This window comes from Natrix helvetica (genome assembly GCF_964273705.1).
Source record: "Natrix helvetica genome assembly, chromosome: 2".
Taxonomy (NCBI): domain Eukaryota; kingdom Metazoa; phylum Chordata; class Lepidosauria; order Squamata; family Natricidae; genus Natrix; species Natrix helvetica.
The window spans coordinates 123,109,493-123,131,657 of record NC_138552.1 but is presented as its reverse complement, the minus strand read 5'-3'; the positions used below and the strand labels follow the sequence as shown (position 1 = coordinate 123,131,657).

General features: G+C 37.7%; 1 protein-coding gene across 2 annotated transcripts in view; it reads left to right on the top strand.

Moving 5' to 3' along the window:
* The window catches only part of CD2AP (CD2 associated protein), an 88,050-nt gene that overhangs the window by 13,544 nt on the left and 52,341 nt on the right, over positions 1–22,165 (top strand). For both annotated transcript variants that reach the window (XM_081942913.1, XM_081942912.1), the window contains exons 2-4: positions 9,096–9,256; positions 16,489–16,636; positions 18,749–18,849. In XM_081942913.1, coding sequence (XP_081799039.1) covers positions 9,096–9,256; positions 16,489–16,636; positions 18,749–18,849 — 410 coding nt within the window. The remainder of the gene's footprint in view (positions 1–9,095; positions 9,257–16,488; positions 16,637–18,748; positions 18,850–22,165) is intronic.

The window sequence follows — 22,165 nt, the reverse complement described above, 5'->3', positions numbered from 1 at the left end:
CAAAATTTATGTTGCTAAGTGAGACATTTTTAAAGTGAGTTTTTTTGCCCCATTTTACGACCTTTCTTGCCAAAGTTGTTATTAACATGGTTGTTAAGTGAATCTGGCTTCCCTGTTGACTTTACCTGTCACATGATCTACTGCAACTGGCATAAACTTGAGTTTATGAAAAATGGTCATGAATCATTTTTTCAAGTGCCGCTGTAACTTTGAACTGTTACTAAATGAACTGTTGTAAGTTGAGGGCTACCTGTGCCATATACAGCTAGTTCTCGACTTACTAATCACAGTAGAGACCAGCAATTCCTCTAGGCAATACAGCCATAAAGTAAAAATCACCCGAGCACCCTGACATGTTCCATCAGTTCCAGCTGCTGTCATAAAGCAAATTGCCCATGGTGTTAAGAATTAAACAATGTGACTAAAACTTCCTGTCAACTTCCCTATTGACGATGATTGTTGGGAGCAGACTGTGAAGGTTGCAGTAGCCAATCACTTGATATTTATAATTGTAAATGTGCACTGGTTGCTCAGTGGCTAAATTGCAGTGATGTGACCACAAGGATGCTTGCAATAACTGCAACTTCGAGGAAAGGTTGTAAGTCTTCCCTTTCAATGCCAGCATAACTTCGAACAGTTGCTATCTATATTCTAACCATAAAAGATTGGCTCTTTTCTTACTGTGAATTACTTCTGATTTTGATTCTTCTAATAGTACAATGCTATGCATACATACCAAGGAGATTTCACTCAATTCAGTGATTAGCTTCAATCTATGAGGAACTTTTAATTTGTTCAGCTATTTGAAATAGGAATTTTAAATTAGAATGTAGCGAGAGGAGTTGTAGAGGAGTTTTGCTGGTGTGTATCTGTGAGTCCTTGTTGGCTCATGGCAACTGCCTGGAGAAGTCCCTGCAGTTTTCTTGGCAAGATTTTTGAAAGTAGTTTGCCATTGCCTCTTTCCTAGGGATGAAAGAGAGAGTGACTGGGCCTGATGTCACTTTGATGGTTTTGTGCCTAAAATGAGACCTGAACCCATGGTCTCCGGGTTTTTAGTTTGCATTAACTACAACAAAGGTGCTTTTTTTATAGATTCCAACACCAAATTAGCTCTCTTTAAACTGTTATAATTCATCCTTTAGAGAATCCAAATAATTGAGGAAAGTAATCAAACATTACTGAATTGTTTTCCTAACCTCTTGTTTCTGATATGTAAACAGTATGAATTTAGACATTTTAAATGTTAAAACTGAAAATGAATTTATTTATTTAGTATATTTATAGGGCTGCCCACCTCACATAACATGATTCTGATTTTCCTTTCCTTTCAAAGTTGCCAGGCCAGGACATATTCTTAAGAAAGTCAAGATCGGCCTTTTATTTCTTCCTTCTTGGGGTTGTCCTTATAAAATTATTTATACTATACATTCTCTTGTAAAGTGATTGGTTTGGTTTGATGTAACCTCCCTCAGTTTGAACTTGAGTTATTCTGTTATAAATGTAATGAATACACTCAAAGAAGCTTTAATGAGTTATCACTTCATTCATTCTTCATATCAGGAGGGCCTGCCTACACTGTAAACATCATGGTGATTGGTGCTTTTTCACTCAAAAATAACAAGATTAGATGCTCCTTAATACAAGTGTTTTATGATGAAGCATCTTAGAAAAGTGTGTTGGGTTTTGGCAATGGCTATCTTGATAAACAAATGATAAAAAAAGAAAAGCCAATATTTTCTTTTAAATATATACCTTTCCCTAAAATTAAAAATTTCTTAAAATAGATGACAGAAAATGTCCCCTTTTTAATATATTCAGTATAAAAATCCAGTGAATAGTTGGGGTTGTTGAGTTGCTTGTGATCCCTGATGACTATGTAAGAAAATTCTACTGTCAGTCTATAGCTCTTCCAAGAATATTTGTGTCCAAAAAACTATTTATTGTGTTCCCCTACTTTTACTCCCAACAACATTGACAACCATAGTCATTTTTTCCAATCCATCTTTTTTTCTCACCACTTTGTAAAATTATATGGATTTCTGCTCATCACTTCAATGGAACAGTCAGCCATGGTCAAGGAAGGATTGATGGTTCCACCAAATCTATCTACCTTTCTCTCATTTTTTTCTCAGTGCTACTGTTCACAGATATGCATTAGCACAGGTAAACCAATACATTAATTATCCTGAACTTTGTTGTTATTGAAGTCTCCTTTCAAGGAAAGAGAAGTATCTCTGTATCCAGTGGAGTGGCTTGGCAGTCATGTGACTGGTTGGGCGTGGCCAACTTGCAAAATGTCGTGAAACTCACTTAACAACACTCTTGCTTAGCAACCAAAATGTTGACTCAGAAACTCTGGCATTTGAAGCACACAAGTCTTAAAGCTGTCAAGTTATAAGACCCTTGCACCCCTAACCCTTTAGAAAAAAACCCAGGGGTGTGCAAACTTGATAGCTTTAAGACTTGTGGACTTCAACTCCCAGAATTCCTACATACATACATACATACATACATACATGCAATTTTTATAACTCACCAGCATAGATAAAAGTATGCCAATAAAATGTACATTCATTTCACTGTCTCCCATCTATGATCCAGCTAGAATTCATCCATCTACGATTTTTCCCCACATTTAAAAAGACCTTCATCTTGACAATATTCATGTTACATTTAGCATAAAAGATAGGTAGTGGATATTGCATATCAAACATTTTGTATATCATCTTAAAACATGCTCACTAAATATCGGAATTCCATATGATACCAAACAGAAATTTCTTTTTCCTATAAAAAAATTGTATTGAGAAAATGGAATTAATTCATTGCATCATATTGTTCTTACCTTGATATATACTTTAAAAAAAATTAAGATGAATGATAAGCTAACTAGTTTCCTCCTCTTGCTTTCTTAATGTTATCACATTTCAGAATGTAAAAAGCCTCCGGTATTTGATCGACCTCTTAAACCAGTGACAATAGATGAAGGCAAGATCCTGCAACTTGCTTGCCATGTAGTTGGATCACAGCCCATTAAGATCCAGTGGCTCGAGAGATGACTTCCGGCAGCCGAAGGAGATGGACGTTCGCGTCTGCCTTCTCGCTGCTCCGGTGGGCTCCCCTGGGGTCTAGGGGGAGCACAGGGTGCCTTGGAGGGGCGCCCTGCCATGGGGGCGGCTTGCTGGGACCCCCTGGAACGGCTGCGGCTGTGGGGGGGGGTCTCCAACTTTGCCCCGTGTGCTTCTCCAGTCGCAGCCTGGAAGGAAATAATCAATTGGAATGAAGCAGCTGAAGAGCGGTGAGCCGAGGGGTCTCCCCAGGTCTTTTACTATTTTTACACTCCTGACTTTCGCAGTTTTCCTGTCTTGCTTGTTTCAACTTCTGGAGGAGTTTAGATTGGAGGGGGGGGGAATTCCACCCCACTTGGAAAAGCGGCGCTTGAAAAATCTCTCCCTTTCATGGGAGAGAGAGAAAGTTTGAAAACCACTTTCACTTCCCTTAAATAATGGGGGGGGGAATCTTTTTTTTGTTACAATTGCGAGAGAAAGGATGGTTGAACTGATTCTTTTTAAAACTACTTATGGGAACTTTGACTTTGTTGTTTCCTGATCACCTATACTGGCTGAGCCAAGATGGCCAACAGGATAAATAGGGGGATAAGAATGGCAACTTTAGTAAAGTTAGTGAAAAAAACCACACCCAATATGATTTTGGCAACACCCCCCCCCTCCTCAAATCAAAGATCAATTGAGAGCGCATTGGGGCTGGAGAAAGGCGGAACAATGTCAGGAACAACGGGACCAGCACCAACAATGCAGAGTATGCAATTGATGCTCCAGATGATACAAGAGACACTGATGAAAAACCAAGAAGTGACGGCTACAAATCATGAAGAGACAAGGAGGAATCATGCAGAAATGAAAAATGAAACGGGAGAATTGAAAGGAAATAACAAAACCATGAATGACAAAATTGAGAGGATACAGAATTCCTTAGCAATCAACGAACAAAAAATCCAGAACACCGAAAGAAAAATAGAATAAACAGATCAGAAAATCGAAATCTTCACTGAAATTCTACAGAGAAAAGAACAAGAGTTGAGAGGGGACATCGATGAAGCTTACCGTGTGCATACTAATTATGCCAGAAGACAAAGGCTCCCAAGAGAAGTGCAGGTAAGATTTGCCAAAAAACAAGTAGGGATGAAGTATACAAAAAAACCAGAGAAGGGATGATTACATACCAGGGAAAAGAGTTGATCACGCTTAAACAGATCCCACAGAGAATTCGTGAACAACGTAGACAATACCAATTTTTAACAAATCAGTTAAATAAAAACAGAATAATGTACAGATGGTTGGTACCAGAAGGGGTACTGGTATCTTGGCAAGGAAAAAGGTATAAGATAGAGAATATAGAAGAAGTGCCGGAATTCTATGAGAAATACTGCACAGGGGAAGAAGAACAAGGAAGTAAAGAGGACCTAGAAAATAGAAGTCAAGAGGAAGAAACATCAGAAGACAAGGAAAGAAACAGAAAAGAAGAACAGAGACAAGAGAGAGAGAGAGAGAGAGAGCAGAAAAGGAGGGCGCGAGAAAGAAAAGTCAGATACAAACCAGAAGCAACAAAAATCACCACATCTAAAGATGGACCAGGAAATAACAATTATTTCGATAAACTTGAATGGACTGAACGCACCAAAAAAAGAGCGCAGATGTTTAATAAACTTAAGAAACTGAAGGTAGATATAATATGTATACAGGAAGTGCATATTAAAAGGGAACATAGGAACTTACTGGAAAACAAAAAACTAGGGAAATTATATACAGCACTAGCAGATAAAAAAAAGAGAAGGATAGCAACTTATGTAAAGGAAAAAATAAACTCCAAAGAAGTCTACTCTGATGAAGAAGGCAGGATGCTAATGATTGAATTTGAGACAACAGAAAAACTGATATTATTAATAGTCATATATGCACCAAATCAGAAACAAGAGGAATTCTATAGGAAATTACACAACAAAATAAACGAATTAGAATATGAAAATATTTGCTTAATTGGGGATTATAATGCAATAGTGGATAAAAAAACGGACTATGAAAGCAAAAAGAAAAATAAAACAAAAAAATATGTTACCCAAATCCTTTTTTGAGATGGCAATGGAATATAACTTACATGATATTTGGAGAGAAAGGCACAAAACAAGAAAGCAATATACCTTTTATTCGAACCCCCACCTGTCCCTATCAAGAATTGACATGGCTTGGATTTCATCTGGTAATCAAGTAATCAAGTAGACGAAATTGAAATAGAAGCAAACGAGTGGGCAGATCATAATCCAAAAAAATTAAGATGGAAAGGTCAAAGAAGAAGAAAAAGATGGATGATGAATTCAAATATTGTAAATGAAATAGAATACACTCAAATGCTGGAGAAAGAATTAAAACTATTTTTTAGAATAAATAAAAAAGAAGACACCTCAATTCAAAATCTCTGGGACACTATGAAAGCATACACAAGAGGCCTTATGATTGCCTACAACTAGAAAACAAAAAGAGCAACAAGAATGTATGTAAAAGGAACTTATGGAAGCCGAAGATGAACTACAGAAAGACCCAAAGAATAAAATTAAAAAAGAAAAAAGAGAGATGATAAAACATAAGATCAACTTAATAACTCAAAAGGAATTAGCACAGAAAATTAAAGCGGCCAGACAAAATTACTTTGAACAAGCCAACAAACCTGGACGATGGCTGGCATACAGACTGAAGAATGAAAGAGAAAAAAGGACGATATATCAATTAAAAGATGATGAGGGAAGAATTCAATACAAAGCGGAAGAAACGAAGCATATTATTCATAAATACTTCACAAAACTATACGCACAAGATAGTATGGAGGAAAACAAAATAAAACATTATTTAAACACAGAAAAGATAACAATAATCTCAAAAGAGCAAAGGGAGGCGATAAACAGGCCAATAACATTAGCTGAAGTGGAATTAGTCCTGAAAAACCAGAAAAATAATAAAACCCAAGGACCAAATGGAATACCGGTAGAACTATACAAATATAATAAAATAAAAGCCAAGATACCTGAATCATGGACAGAAGCAATAATATTGCTAATCCCAAAAGAAGAAACCAGCCTACAAGAAATTCAAAATGTACAGGCCAATTTCATTACTAAACTCCGATTATAAAATATTTGCAGCAATTATGGCAGGAAGAATTAACCAGGTTTTAAATGAACGAATACACCCGGATCAAAATGGATTTTTACCTCACAGACACATTAAAAATAATACGAGAATCATCCCAGACATAATAGAGCATTGCGAGGCACATCCAAAAAAACAAATGGTACTGGTTTTCCTTGATGCACAAAAAGCATTTGAGAACGTAATCTGGAAATTTATAATAACACTATTGGATGAGATGAAATTCGGAGAAAAAATTATAAAAATGATAGAAGGATTTTATAACAGACAGACAGCCAAAGTTCTGATGAATGGAGAATTAACAGAGAAGATTGAAATAAAAAAAGGAGTCAGACAGGGATGCCCCCTCTCTCCTTTGCTGTTTATATTAACTTTGGAAATTTTATTAAATGAAATTCGGAAAGACCAGGGAATAAAAGGTTTAAGACTCAAAAATGAAGAATATAAGGCCCAAGCCTATGCCGATGTCTTAGTATTTATTCTAGAGAACCCATTAGAATCCAGCCTGAAATTAATTCAAAAATTAGAAGAATATGGTGAAGTGGCAGGATCAATAAAGACAAAACAAAAATGATAACCAAGAACATGACAAAAAAGCAAGAAGAGGAACTGGAAGTAGCAACCAGAATGCAAATAACTAAGAAAGTGAAATACTTGGGGATCTGGGTGTTGGCAAAATGTTCCACAATTAAGGATGATAATTATAATAAATTAGTGATAAAAATAAAGAAAGATTTAGGAAATTGGAAAAATATTCAGCTATCACTCATGGGACGTATAGCGACAATTAAAATGAATATTTTACCAAGAATCTTATTCCTGTTACAAGCCGCACCTATTAATCCGAGTAAAAACTTCTTTCAAGAATTAAACAAAATAACCGCTAGGTTCATTTGGCAGGGATGAAAAATGAGGATTAAACTAAAGTCAATGCAAGACAGCAAGGAGAGGAGAGGTTTAGCATTACCACATTGGGATCTATACGCATCAGCAGTAACAATAACATGGGTGAAGGATTGGATAGAGCTAAAGAATAAAAGAATTTTGACCTTAGAAGGCCATGATTTGCAAGCAGGTTGGCATACATTTCTATGGGATGATAAAAATAAAATGCACAAATACTTTCAAAATCATTTAATTAAAAGAGTGTTATTGCAAAAATGGCTCAAAATAAAAAAAATCCCCTATGTGAAAATTCCGAATTGGTTATCACCGACAGAAAGGACAACCCATCCAAATTTTATAGATTTGAACAAAATGCTAAGATACAGAGACTTAATTGATAGACAGGGAAATTTAAAAACAATTGAAGAATTGGCAGAACAGAACATGAAAGTTGACTGGCTAACTTACCTTCAAATCAAAACTAAATACAATAAGGATACTAAATTATATGACATCGAAACAGAACCACATGAATTGGATAAAATTATTCAAAGCTCAGATAGAAAGATGATAGGGAGAATATATAAATTTCTCCTGAAGTATAAAATGGAAGAGGAAATTGTGAAAGAACAAATGATAAAATGGGCGCAGAACTTTGGCTATAATATTGAATTAGACAAATGGGAAAAATTTTGGGGAACAAACTTAAAAATGACATTATCAGTTGCATACAAGGAAAACCAGTACAAAATGTTTTATAGATGGCACCTGGCACCAACAAGGTTAGCTAAAATCACAAATACCTCCCCAAAATGTTGGAAATGTGAATCAATACACGGAACATATTACCATTTATGGTGGACCTGTGAGGAGGCTAAAAATTTTTGGAAAAAGATAAAAAATTGGCTGGAGGCAATAACAGGTTAAAATAGAATGGAAACCTGAATTTTTTTTTATTAGGAATAATGTCTGAAATACAAAACAGAAATCCAGTATTTAATACTACATATAATTACGGCGGCAAGGATTGCCTTTGCCCAGAAATGGAAAAACAAATTAACTTCAAGCGAGATGAAATAATAAGAAAGGTTATGGATTGTGCTGAAATGGACAAACTAACTAAAGAAATTCAGGGAAAAGAAGAATCAGAATTCTACCAGATATGGGATAAAAGGTATAGGTGGATGGAGGAAAGAAACAAGAATCAATGAAGAAATATAACAAACCTCAAAAATAATAGTTATGAATAAAATAAGAGAGTTAAGAATGGTGAAATCCAAATGAAATACAATAGAAGGGGAAATAATATAAGGTGAGCGGTATCGATTGATAATTGCTATTAGAAAGAACTGTAAGCTCCTGTTTGTACTGCATTGTATAAATGTGGTATACGTCTAAGTTTTTTTTTTTTGTGTATTTTACATGTTTGTTAATAAAATTGAAAAAAAAAAGAAAAATTGATACGGTAACATTTTTTAATATTATGAATTTTAAAAAGCTATGATAGGGCTGAAATGAAAATTTTCAATCATTAAAAAAAATCAAAAGGACTTCGAATGACTGAAGAACTTATTTTGCTTATTCCTGCTTGATTGCAATAGCATGAATTAAGGAATTCCTTCTTGAAATGTTAGGGTAACCAAGTTCTTTGGGAGGTTTTCAGCTGTCCCCAGGTTATTCTATATGTACGTACACATAGCCACTTCATTTTATGGATGATCTTCGTATACCTGGTACCTGTATATGCACATGCAGTTCCAAAGCAGTCACTTGACTGCCAGAAGATAAGATTGTTTTAACATCAAGGAGTGTTTTGCTAATATACTTTGTAATATACTTTGCAAAGTAACCTTACTGAATGCTTTGTGTAGCTCTTTTGAAAGTCCTGTATTCATTTTCACTTTATATTTTTTTAAATGTAAATTTAATTTTTTTTACATTGTTATAGGTTTTATTCAACTAAACCTACTTTTTCTTTCCTTACCCCAGTTGAATATGTTGTGGAATATAATTATGATGCTGTACATGATGATGAGCTAACCATTCGAGTTGGGGAAACCATAAGGAATGTGAAAAAGCTTGAAGAGGAAGGATGGCTAGAAGGAGAACTAAATGGGAAAAGGGGCATGTTCCCTGATAACTTTGTTAAGGTAAGCATTCATTCTTCATTAAAGTTATTGATTAAGTTTATTTATTATATCTATATTAAGAGCCATGGGGGTGCAATGGTTACAATGCAGTACTGCAGGCTACTTCTGCTTACTGCCGGCAGACAGCAATTCGGCAGTTCGATTCTGAGTGACTCAAAGTTGACTCAGCCTTCCGTCCTTCTGAGGTCGGTAAAATGACCCAGATTGTTGGGAACAATATGCTGACTCTGTAAACCACTTAGAGAGGGCTGTAAAGCACTGTGAAACGGTATATGTCTAAGTGCTATTGCTGTACTGGTGTCAATTTAGCTTGGAGATCAGAAATAATCAGAAAAGGGTTTTCGAAGAGTGGTGTAACATAGCATATTTACATAAGGTATTTCAGTGTGCTTTTTTTTATCCTGCCTTTATTATTTTTATAAATAACTCAAGGCTGAACATACCTAATACTCCTTTCTCCTCCTGTTTTCCGTGGAGCAACAACCTCGTGAGGTGGGTTGGGCTGAGAAGTGAATAACTGACCCAAAGTCATCTAGCTGGCTTTCATGCCTAAGGCAGGACTGATGGCATTTCCTTTTGTTAATATTTCTGTAGTGAGTAATCACTATATCCTTTCTACATGTAGATGCTAGCTGTGCATTGAACTGAAAGTAGAATAGTAGGTATTCAATTCATGCTAATTTGGTCATGATTAAAATAATGTACTTGCCTTCAGTGGCCTTGTCTAGTCATGACCTTCCCATCCGAAATACTTAATAGAGTGCAGGAAATTGTGACATCAATATGTCCTGATGGGTAATAAAGAAAAGTAATAGGTTTTACTAGTGGATACTATTTCACTGATAGGCAAAAATCGTTTTTAAAATTGATTTTCTGGAGCAAAACTAGAAATATACTGGGATAGTTCCAAATGTTATTTATTTGTCTTTTTGTAAAAATTTTTTTGTCCTTTTCCATCCTTGAGGCAATAGAATGTATTTGTAGCACATGGCAAAACTGTCCGGAACACTTGATCACGATGTATAGGAAGGTGCCCTTAGCATCCTCTGCAGGCCGCAACCTTTCCTATGCTTCCACATAATGGAAGCCATGATTTAGCAACTGCAGTGAATGGGTTACACAGCACCTATAGGAAGGATGGCAAATATAACTCCGTTTTTACTTATACTGGTTAAATAGCAGCACCAAAGAAGACTAGGCAAGCATTTTGGTTGAATTAACTTAAAAGAATATTTTTAATAATTCTTTAATAATCCTTTTATATTCACAGATCCTAAACTCATAGATATAAAAAACAAGAAATACAAAACATATCTCTAGGCTTCACAGGAAGAGATGTGAAAAGATCTGAGAAGTATAAAGAGCAGGTTCCTCACTGATGATGGACATTATTAATTTTGTAAAGTATTTTTGGAAAAGGGTAATGGCCAGTACCATAAAGCTGCAGACAGATATTCTTCTTGGCGACCTGTACCACTGAGTACAAAGGGATAATAACTTTTGTGTGGGGTGGAGGATTGTTGATCTTCCTTTACAGGTATAAGTAGGTATTGCTTCAAGCGTAGGCAAACCAGGAAATGTTTGCTTAGTTAATATTTGAACTTTGGCCACTGCAACAAGTAGGTAAAAATTTCTGCAACACATTCACCTGGGTGTATTGAAGCAAATATGTCTTTAGAGCCAGTAAGTTTTTTAAAAACATTTTTTCTAGAAGTTACTACCTAAACCTAGTTAAATCATGATGTTTTTTTTTTTTTAATGATTTAGGGGATTATGTAATGTCACTGCATTGTCTAAAGGACTGCTTGCAAATAATATATTTTTCAAGCTCAGACAGCTGATTATTTTTCATAAACTTTATTTATTTGGATTTAGATAATGTTTTAATTGGGATATGGATTTAGACATTGCTTCCATTTTATGGGCTTTAATGAATTTAGCAAGGTAAAGTTAAGTTGCAGAATTTACTTATTGATTTCATTGTGCATTTCTTTTTTAGCTTGCTGAAAAGAGAAAACAAAGCAGGCAATTTTTAAGATGTTTTCAAATAAAAGTCAGCTCTTTTGGAAAAAAAACTGACCAACTCTCTAACTGTTGTTAAGGCTGAAACAAATGGAATGCTTTATTTTCTTTTGCATTCGGTTATTTAATTCAGCTTCCTTGTGGTAACTATGCTGGGAAACTGTTATTTTTGGTGAGGAATTTTTAATTGCATTGTAGGTAACTGAAATAATAATTAATGTTATAATTTCTAAATTATTTTTATTCCTATAGTAGAGATTTTTTATCTCTTCCTGAGCTCTAATGGAGAAAGGCATTGATGATGGGTTTGCTAGTATCCAATGCCAGCAAACCCATTTATCCAAAGTAATATAATCCATACTGTGAATAAGTGTTTTATATAGGTGATACTGGCAATTATGATGCAGTCCATAGATAACAGTATTAATTTACAATAACGTTGAGGAAATACTCAAATGTTTTCTGCTATCTCCACCAGGATAACCTTAAATTGTTTCTAATCTGCTGTTCGCTATTTGCTAATGTAATGGTAGCTTCAATTTTACTAATCTGACTTGGATGTCATGTAAGGATATAAATAGTACATAGAAATGTATAGCTTGAGATGGGGGAAGTATTTCTATCAGGAAACCCAGATTGTATTTTATAGCCAAAAGAGTAATGCAAAAATATTTGGAAAAGTACTTGCAAATGCTACAATCAGAACTGAGCACGTATTATTTATTCAGTGACTAAGGAATATTGAATGAATGGTCAAAAAATGGAAAATTAGGAGGAAGTGGAATGCAATGCAATGGAAAGGAGTAGACTGGATTCATGCTCCTCCTGGCTCGTTAAGGATTCCAAGCAGATGCCATGTGAATGGTTCCAAGCAGTAGTTAATGTCTCATTATGGGAGGGGGGTGTTCTTCCTGCTTGAATGGTGGTAGTGGTGCACCCCTTTCTTAAGAGTCCATCCTTGAACCCAAGATCAACGGATAATTTTTGTCCTCTCTCCAGTGTTTCATTTTGTGGGAAACCAGCAGGAAGTTTACTTGCCTAACAACTAGGACTCAGTTAATGGGGGCAACTGAGACTGAAAGCATTGCCATCATTAAGCGATGTAGTCAAGCTTATGACTGCCACTGTTCCCTCTAAGGTGCGCGGCTGCGCGCCCGCGCAGGTGGCCAGAAAACACCGCGCAGCAGTTTCCAACTGCCGCGCAGTGCTTTCTGCTGTCACAGGCGCCAGAGGCTGGGCAGGTCCTTTGCAGACGGCTAGAACTGGCCGCCTACAAAGGACCTCCCCGGACTTGTTTTGGTGAGCACGGGGCGACTGACGCCAGGAAAGCAAGCCCGGGGAGGAGGTCCTTTGTGGGTGGCCAATCCTAGCTGCTTGCGCCCGGCGCTGCAGCTAAAGTAAAGCCCCTGCCGCTACCGGAATATCTGCTGCCGCCTCCTCCTCCTCTAACAGCACCCGACGCTGCGGCAGAGGTGAAGCCGCCAAAGCTCCCGCCGGCGCCCCTGCCCATGGCAGCGGCACTTCCCCCTCCGTTCGGAGCACCTGAGTTCTCAAAAGCATGGCGGCGGCGGCGGAGAAGGCAGCAGGGATAACGCGGTGCTCCGAGTGGAGGGGGGCGCCAGCGGGAGCTTTGGTGGCTTCACTCCAAATGTAGTGGTGCTGTTGGAGGAGGAGGAGGAGGCAGCTGTTATTCTGGTGGCGGCAGGGGCTCGTCGTCGGCATCTTCAGCAGCAGCCCTGCCCCCTGTGAAAAAAGCCGAAGATGGATCCACGCAGATGACGTCGCCGCAACATGACTGGAGGAGGAATTCTGGGAGTTGAAGTCCACAAGTCTTCAAGCTGTCAGGTTTGAAGACCCTGGGTTTTTTTTCTAAAGGGTTAGGGGTGCAAGGGTCTTGTAACTTGACAGCTTTAAAACTTGCGTGCTTCAAATGCCGGAGTTCCTGAGCAAACATTTTGGTTGCTAAGCAGGAGCGTTGTTAAGTGATACTGACATTATATAACACTTTTAATTAAGCGAGTACCTTGAAGAAACATACACTATACTTTTCTGCTCACACTGAAAAAAAATTAGAGGGAACAATGGCCATGTTACTAACATCCCTTCTGGTATTAACCATCTAAACAGTATCTCCCGCTTAATTAATTGCGTCGCCAAGAATTGGTAGTCTCTTCTCTGTTCCCTCACTCTTCGTGGGATTTGTTTTAGTATTAGTATGTCCTTCCCCTTGTACATCATCGGTTCTTCTCTTGTTATTTTATATAGTATGTCTCTTACTTTTTTCCTTGCGAGCCTGATGTGCACTTCTCTGGGTAATTGATGTTTCCTCACATAATTGGTGGTAACTCTATAAATGTCGTCCAATTAATTTATGATCTCTTATCTCTGTTTAAAGTTTCTGCAATTAAGCCGGACATTATCATAATTAGGTCTTCATCTTTTGCCTCTGTCACATTCTGAAAGCGGAGGTAGAAAGCTGCACGGTCCATCTCCATGTGAATAAGCGATTCCTTTAGATTTTTATTTGATGCTTACATTTATTGTTCAACCTGGTTCATTTTTATTTCTGTCTGTTCTGTTCTTTTTTCTACTTCTTTTATTGTTCATTCTTTCCCAGAGCTTGTTGTATGGTTTCCATTTTATCATCTAATTTCTGTATGTCTTTCTTGACTTCGCTTTTCATTTCACACATCTCTGCTTTCATTTCATTCATATCTATTTTCATTTCATTGTGGTTTTTTGTTGCTGTTCCTTGGAGTTTTAACATAGTTTTTTGAATGGTTTGCAGCACTGTCTGTATATTTTCAGTATTCGACCCCGCATTTGTTTTTTCTGTTTCATTCATTTCTTCTGTTGATCCTTTGGACGTTGGGGGGGCGGCGGCGATCCCCTTGTTGTTGGATTTATTGCAGGGTTAATGTTCGTCTTTTTTCCAGTTCTTAGTGCTGTTGATGTTATATTTGCCATTTCTCTTATAGTTTTATCTTGTTCTGAAAGTATCTTGTATATATTGTCCCAAATTGGCATTCAGTCTCCCCCCCTCTTTTTTTTCTTGTATTAGTATATCCACAGTAATCTTAATATACTATATAAGTTTTAAATAATACAGTATAATAATAATATATATGGATTATACAATAATATCTAGAGGTGTTGGCAGAAGGGGTTATATAGGCAAGGATGGAGGACAGGGGAAGGTCTCAATATTTGTTCATATTAATATCCACAATGCTATATTTTAAGTACTTAAATGCTTAGATTGTTCCTTAATAATATTAAATTTTAACTTATTTAAATGGTTGTAGCAATATACAATATATAAGTATATATAACTAGTAACTGCCACTGGGTTTCAAACTTACTTATTTATGGTTATAACAATGTAGCAATAGATATAAATATAAATAGAGCTATTTGTCTTAAATATTGATTGATTTAAATATTTGGTTATAAAGATTATAACAATTGTATATAGTTATGTATTGTTAATATAGACAGTTCATTCACCGCTTTTTCCTCTGTGTTTCTTTAAGTTCAGAGCTTCTTTAAGTTCTTTTCAAATCCTTTCTTTCATCTTTGCTCAGTTACCCGGGCTCTTCTAAGTTGTTACAATGTTGCTATTTCGTCAGCTTTCTCTTCCGCCTTGATACTTTGTTGCTCTATAATTAATGGCCGTCTGCTGCTGTTCCCCGGTATAGCGCGATCTTTCAATGTCTCCCTCTGTCTCCTTTCTCCTGCTACCCGAGTCCACAGGAACCCCAGCCAGATCGTATTTTTTTCCCCTCGTTCCTTCGGGCTCGTTTTAGATTTTAAAGTTGTCGCTCTACCCTCTTCCAGTGGCCTTTTTAATGGGGTTTTCACGCCAGATCTCTGGAGTCTCCCTGTTTGCCCGTTCTCCTCTATAGTTTGCGGTACATCTTTCCCAGCCTGTAGCTCTCCGCTGTTTTCACTTGTATCAGGCGTTGCAACAATGTAGCAAAAGTTGATTCAATTCTCTTCCTTCCTTCTTCTATTTGGTGGTTTGCCAAGGCTTCAGGTCTACCATTCAGTGAAGCAAGTGGCAAACGCTTATACGCTGGGTTAAAAAGGGTATCCCCAGTCGTAACGGGCGATCGCCTTCTGCCTCGTTCGTTCTGGGGTATCCCTACTTCTCCGCTTCACCCTTCAAGCTCAGCGTATCCCCCTGGGGGATCCTCCAAACGTGTATATCGGGGTTCGAAAAGCAGAGCCCTGCTTTCTTCCCCGCACTTGCCTCCACGTCACCACCGGAAGTCCTATGACTGCATCTTTTAATGATGGGAATTCCAGTGCCAATGTTGAGGACTGTCTGTAATCACAATTCACACCAAGTTGAGATGGCATTGGTGGTGTGTGCAGATGACTTCTGGAAAGGTTAGACTTGGGCTGATACATCCATCCTGGCCTTTCTGGATCTCTCAGCATCACTATTTTCTAAGATAAGGTTGGAGCCCAGCAAATATATGGGAGAGTGCTTTGGGTGTGGCAGGGCAAGGTGTAGTTTTTGCTGATGATATTATTGCCCCTTTTTGAGTGGTGCTGTGGCCTAGAGGTGAAGATGCTCACCTTCCACTTGGAAGGTTGTGTGTTCAATCCTAGGCAGTAACAGATGTTTCTCTATCAGAGCTTAAAGAGAAAATATCTACTGCAGACTCCATGTAGACTTCGGGAAGGGCATCTGGCTAGTAAACACTCAGCGTCTCTCAGTCACCCTGACATTACCCTGATAAAAGGGATTACAAGGGTTGTAAAAGAAAATATTGCCCCTTTTTGTCCTTTATTGTTGTGAACTGCCTGGGGTTGTTGGTTAGAAGTTAAGCCATAATGGCATTTTAAATAAATAAAATAAAAACATGTTCATAGACAAAATATTAATCCTTTTTGGGGGGAGGGTAAAATAATATTCTAAAGTATGCAAAAACAACACTCCGTTCAAAGGGGATTGTCTTTATTATGGATAAGTATTATATAAGGGAATCTAAAACTGATTTTGGAATGTAGAGATATGTGAACTTAAAATTCTTGGCTAAATTGCTTCAGCTCAACCTTTCCAGGTGTGTGCCTGTCAAATGTGCTCATTTTTGCAATTTATATTTGTATGGCAGGAAAATGACACTAAACATATTACATTTATTTTCCTATGAACCAGACAGTTAACATGGGCAATTAATTTCCCATTATATATTTACCAGGAAGTTAAAAGAGAAACTGACTCTAAAGAAGATGGTTTTCCAGTCAAAAGAGAGAGGCATGGAAATGTGGCCAACCTTGTTCAGCGTATGAGTACTTATGGGCTTCCAACTGGAGCATTCCAGCCTCAGGGTAAAGGCTTCAGAAGAAGTATGTATTGTAGTTGATTTCTACGGTACTTTTAAAATGTGTGTGTGTGTGTGTGTGTGTGTTGTATTTGTGCTGATAAATAAATAAAGAGAGACTAGTATAGATCTATTTCAAGCTATTTAGCTCTCATCAGCTAGCCATACCCTTACTGGGATTTGAACCTGGGCTGTATTACATATTAGGCAGATGTATTAGCCACTAAGCCACAGGCTCTCCTCCTTTATCAGCTAAGCCAGGGAAATTGGTATGTATTGTGTCACAACCCCTGGTATGCCCAAATATGGGAGGGAACACATTGTTTCCCTTTGTCTGTCTTTCGGCTCACTCCAGGAGACCATCCAGGCAGAAAATCATATTTTTAATGTTGCCTTTGTTATATTTGTGTTGTATTTGTGCTGATAAATAAATAAAGGGAGACTAGTATAGATCTATTTCAAGCTCTTTAGCTCTCGTATATCTATATATATCTATATATATATATATATATATCTATCTATCTATCTATCTATATATATATATATATATATATATATATATATATATATATATATCGTATATCTCATATATATATATATATATATATATATATATATATATATATATATATCGTATATCTCATATATATATATATATATATATATATATATATATATATATATATATATATATATATATGAGATATACGAGAGCTAAAGAGCTTGAAATAGATCTATACTAGTCTCCCTTTATTTATTTATCAGCACAAATACAACACAAATATAACAAAGGCAACATTAAAAATATGGTTTTCTGCCTGGATGGTCTCCTGGAGTGATATATATTGGTCCAAAATGCCTGCAGTTTCTGAGCTGTGGTTGTATCCACCCATGTATTGTGAGATTCAGGAGTTTTTATTGTGTCTTTTGATTGCTAATTGATATTCATGGATTCACACTTCTAGTCTTCTGCCTGTCTGTCCTATACACAGGTAGTTCTTGTACTACCACAATTGGGATCAAAATTTAGGTCACTAAACTATGCAATCATTAAGTGAGTTATCACATGACTGGACCTGATTCTATGACATTTTATATGGTTGTTAAACAAATCACCATGTTTATTAAGTGAATCACATGGTCTTTAAAGAAATCATATTGTTATTCTCATTGACTTGGGTTGTTGGAAGCTGGCTAGGCAGGCTGCTAATTGCAGTCATGTGACATCCCCCAGACACTGCAACTGTCATAAATGCACACTGGTTGCTGTGCAATCACATCGTTGCAGGTGTGGTGTAAGAGTTGCAACTTTGAGGATGGGTTGCCAGCCACATTTTCCAAAGCTGTTATAATTCTGAATTATGTGAGGACTAACTATAGTAGCCCTTCCACTGTATGTTGCAGATGACTCCCTGTTTCTCTTCTGAGGCTACTTTCTAAGAAAGGAACGAATATAAGAGGAAAAATATTCCAAAATTCATTTCCTGAGAGGCTCTCTTTAAGCTAAAATAAATTCATGAATTAGAGTTACTTCATGCATATCTAGTAATAAAGCAGACTGAGAGTTCAAATGAAATTGATAGACCTTAAATCACGATACAAGTTGATAGCTATAGGTTAGAAAATGGATTAAAGAGTTTTTTGTCAGGACCATACTTATATTCTTAATTTTGTTGCATGTTAGATTCAAAATATAGTAGTTCTTAGTACAGAATGCAGTGCACATTTAAGTTGGAGAAGTAGTATTGGAGTTTGGAACTAAAAGGCCCAGATACAAAGAAAATTAGATCTCATAATTCAAATTAATTAACCACGATTTTCAAAATTTGTATTCATGTTGAATAATCCTAACTAATTTTTTTTAAAAGAAGAAAACCACATTTTCCAGCACTATGTACCCAGTTTGCTGGCAAAGATTTGTAAATTCCTGTGTTAAATTTGGGAGGATAGTGTGCTACAAATTTTATGCCAAAATATATGTATAATTTTAAAGGAATTACAAATCAATTTATTTGTTTTATAGTGCAATGCACATTTTACATCTACTCTTATCATTTAAGTATCCTTAATAATAAACAATAGAACCTTGATGTTTTAATGAAACTTTATATTAAATAACTTTTCTTATTATCAACAGGGTCAAAAAAGCGACCATGTAAAGTTCTGTTTGAATATACTCCTCAGAATGAGGATGAGTTAGAACTGAAAGTAGGTGACATTGTAGACGTGAATGAAGAGGTAAGCTATTTTAAAGAATTTTTGTGAAAAATTAAATCTGAAAGTCATAATTGAATTGAACTTTTTTAGGAATGTCTGTTTTGCTATTACAATTCCAAACTATCAAAAAGACAATGACTGAAGATTTCTATCTTACAATTAACTAGACAGTTATTATAGTCCTTATTTATGATATTGTATATGCTTGAAGGACTCTGAAAAATTGAAATAGGAAAGTTAGGTCTGATAGTGTTACTATATAGAGATTTACTGTACTAATTAAAATACTAGAAATGAGACGCTCATTAAAACTTATGCTTTTATATATTAGTCTAAAAAATGTATTAGTCTAAATGTATTAGTCTAAAAAAGTGCCAATCACACTTCTGGTTTTTGTCTGCCATTGACTAATATAGCTCTCCTTCTACAATTCTATTAAGACTAGGGAGATCCAAATATCTACTTTGACCTGAACAGGGGTGTCAAATGGCATGGCAGTGTCACATGACATATGTCTTTTTTCTTCCTTCGCTAAATTGGGTGTGGGCGTGACCAGTGCATGATGCATCCGGCCCATGGGCCGTGAGTTTGACATCCCTGATCTAGAAGTATCTCTCAGTTTAATTTAAAGAACCACATAAACCAAATTCAAGTTCATGCAATAGTATAGAGTAAAAAATAATTGTTTTAGATATTTTCATTTCTGGCTTGCTTTCACTGTAAAAAAGATTGACTCTATATAAATAGCTTGCTTACCAACTACTTGTGTGACTTCAGAATTACAGTAGAGCTGAAAAAAATAACTTTGTGACTAACCATCTTCAATGTGTTTGTCTTGGTCACGTGTTTGCCATTATAGTTAGTATGCATTGTCCTGTGCCTGACCCATTTTTTTCTTTTTTCTCCCTCTGGCAGAGTTAAGAGATTGCTTAAAACAATTGCTCTCTTCCTGAGCTGTTTTTCTCTGCAGTGCTTTCCCTAAAGGTGCTAACTGCAACTTAACAAGCTCTGCTTTGTTACCTTAATTATCTGGCTGCCAGCTGCTGCCTATAACTGACAATACATTAATAATTTTCACACCTTGGGCTTTTGTTTTCCTCCTAACCATGGGTACTTGAAGTCACAAATGCATTAGGCAGACAGCTGCTGCTGCTAGAACATTCCTTTTCATGTGTATTCCCCATTGTGTGCCTGTTTACCCTCTTGTATTCCCTTCCTCTCCAGTAATGTAAATACCAACATTAATTCCCTTCTTGCTAATTATCCCAGTGCTGATTTGAGCATTCCAAAGGGCAGGGAAGTAAGGAAAAAGAATGTAAGAAAGTAAGGAAAAAGGAAGTAAAATCATAAACACAGAAGCAGTCACATAATTTCTTCTTAATGACTGCATCACTTAGCCACTGAGTACCAGTGCCAATTGTGGTGACTAAATGAGGAGTACTTGTGTTGCAGATTTTTCAAAAGCACCATCCTCAGGAAAAACAAATGTGCTACAGATCTTACAAACCATTGAAACAGTTCTCTTCTCATAAGAGTCAAAAAAGTCAAAAAAGGAAAAAAATAGATCCAGGAAACTATAGACCTATCAGCCTGACGTCAATACCAGGAAAGATTCTGGAAAAGATAATCAAGCAACGAATTAGCGAACACCTAGAAGTAAACAAAGTAATAGCCAGAAGTCAACATGGGTTTGTCAAAAACAGATCATGCCAGACTAATCTTATTGCATTCTTTGACAAAGTGACAAAATTAGTGGACCAGAGGAATGCCGTTGATATGGTTTACTTGGACTTCAGTAAGGCATTTGATAGGGTAGACCATAACCTACTACTAGAAGAATGTGGGTTGGACAGCATCACCACCAGATGGATTCGTAACTGGCTGACTAACCGCACTCAACGTGTAGTCCTCAATGGAACTGCATCTACATGGAGGGAAATATACAGTGGAGTACCCAAGGCTCTGTTTTAGGCCCAGTACTTTTCAACATCTTCATCAATGATTTGGATGAGGGAATAAATGGGGAACTCATCAAATTTGCAGATGACACCATTTTCCTGTACACCGCTTGGAGAGTCCAAGCAATGGGTTAATTCAGTCTGCTTGCCCTTAGGACTGAGGAACTATTTTTCCTTTAGCCACACCTCCTGGTGTGATCAATCCCCAGAATTCTTCCTCAGTCAGCCCGTTTGGACGTAATTAGCTAGAGCTCTGAGCTGAATTAATCCTTTTTTGGCTTGGACTCTCTATTTGCGTTTTTTTCCTCTTTCCTAACATTTCCCCAACATTGTGAGACGTTTTTCTCCTCATTGCTGCGTTTCTCTCCAGCAGAATCTTCGTTTGAAGGCCAGGAGGTAAGCTAGAAGGTGGTGGGGGGGTGCGCCTCAGCCGATCTCTATGGGACGGTTTCGGAGGCCTGCCGCTTGTCGTTTAAAACGGCGCGGCTGCAGCGGCGAGATTCCAACGTTCCCAGGCCCCTCGTTTGTTATTTTAGACGTAGTTTTTTCGTCCCCCGGCCTGCTAGAGGACCTCTGCCGCAGGGAGGAGTGAGCGATCGTCGCCATTCAAGGCGCGTTCGCTCCTCGCTCTCCCTTAGCCCCACGCTGTTGCGGCGGCCATTTTAGGCGCGAAAAAAGCATGCCCAGCCATAGCCGCCATTTTGCATCAGCCTCGTTATCAGGAGACCGCTGGAGGTGGCAGGGCCTGGCAAGGGTTTCTCAGGCTGGGGTCACCACCTTCGTCTTTTTACCTATTATTGCGAGCGGTGCTGGTTCCAGGGCCATACCAACGGTCATTATACCGGCTCAGGGAGGAGGCCTAAGTAAGCGCAGGCCAAAGCCTTTTTCTAGTCATTCTCCTCCCTGCTTCTCCTGCGGAGCCTTGCGCCTCGGTGCAGGCCCCAATCCTACCCCTGGGCCTCTGACTGGTATTAAGCATGGGATGATTTCATACGTATTGACTCAATTACTGTGCAAAGAACAATTTTGACAAATCCTTTTGTTTTTGTTCCCCCTGCAGCAACCAGTCTCTCTCTCTAACTTCTGCCTTTCATAGCCTTGCTCCATCTTGTGTGGTCATTGACTATGGACCTGCCTAGTCCCCCCGATTCCCAAGATACTAGGCCGAGCCTCTCTCAGGCCCCTAGCAAGGGTTCCTCCTCATCGGGGAGTGGGGGTGCGGGCAAGAGTGGTGGGGGTAGTTCTGGGAAACAGCGTTCCAGAACCCCTTCTGTGGCTGAGGCCAAGGATGCTGAAAGGCGCCAGTGGGCCCTTGACAAGCAGTTTGAGAAGGCCAGACACCAGGCAGGCAGGGAGCAGTCCCATTCCGGAATCCCTCC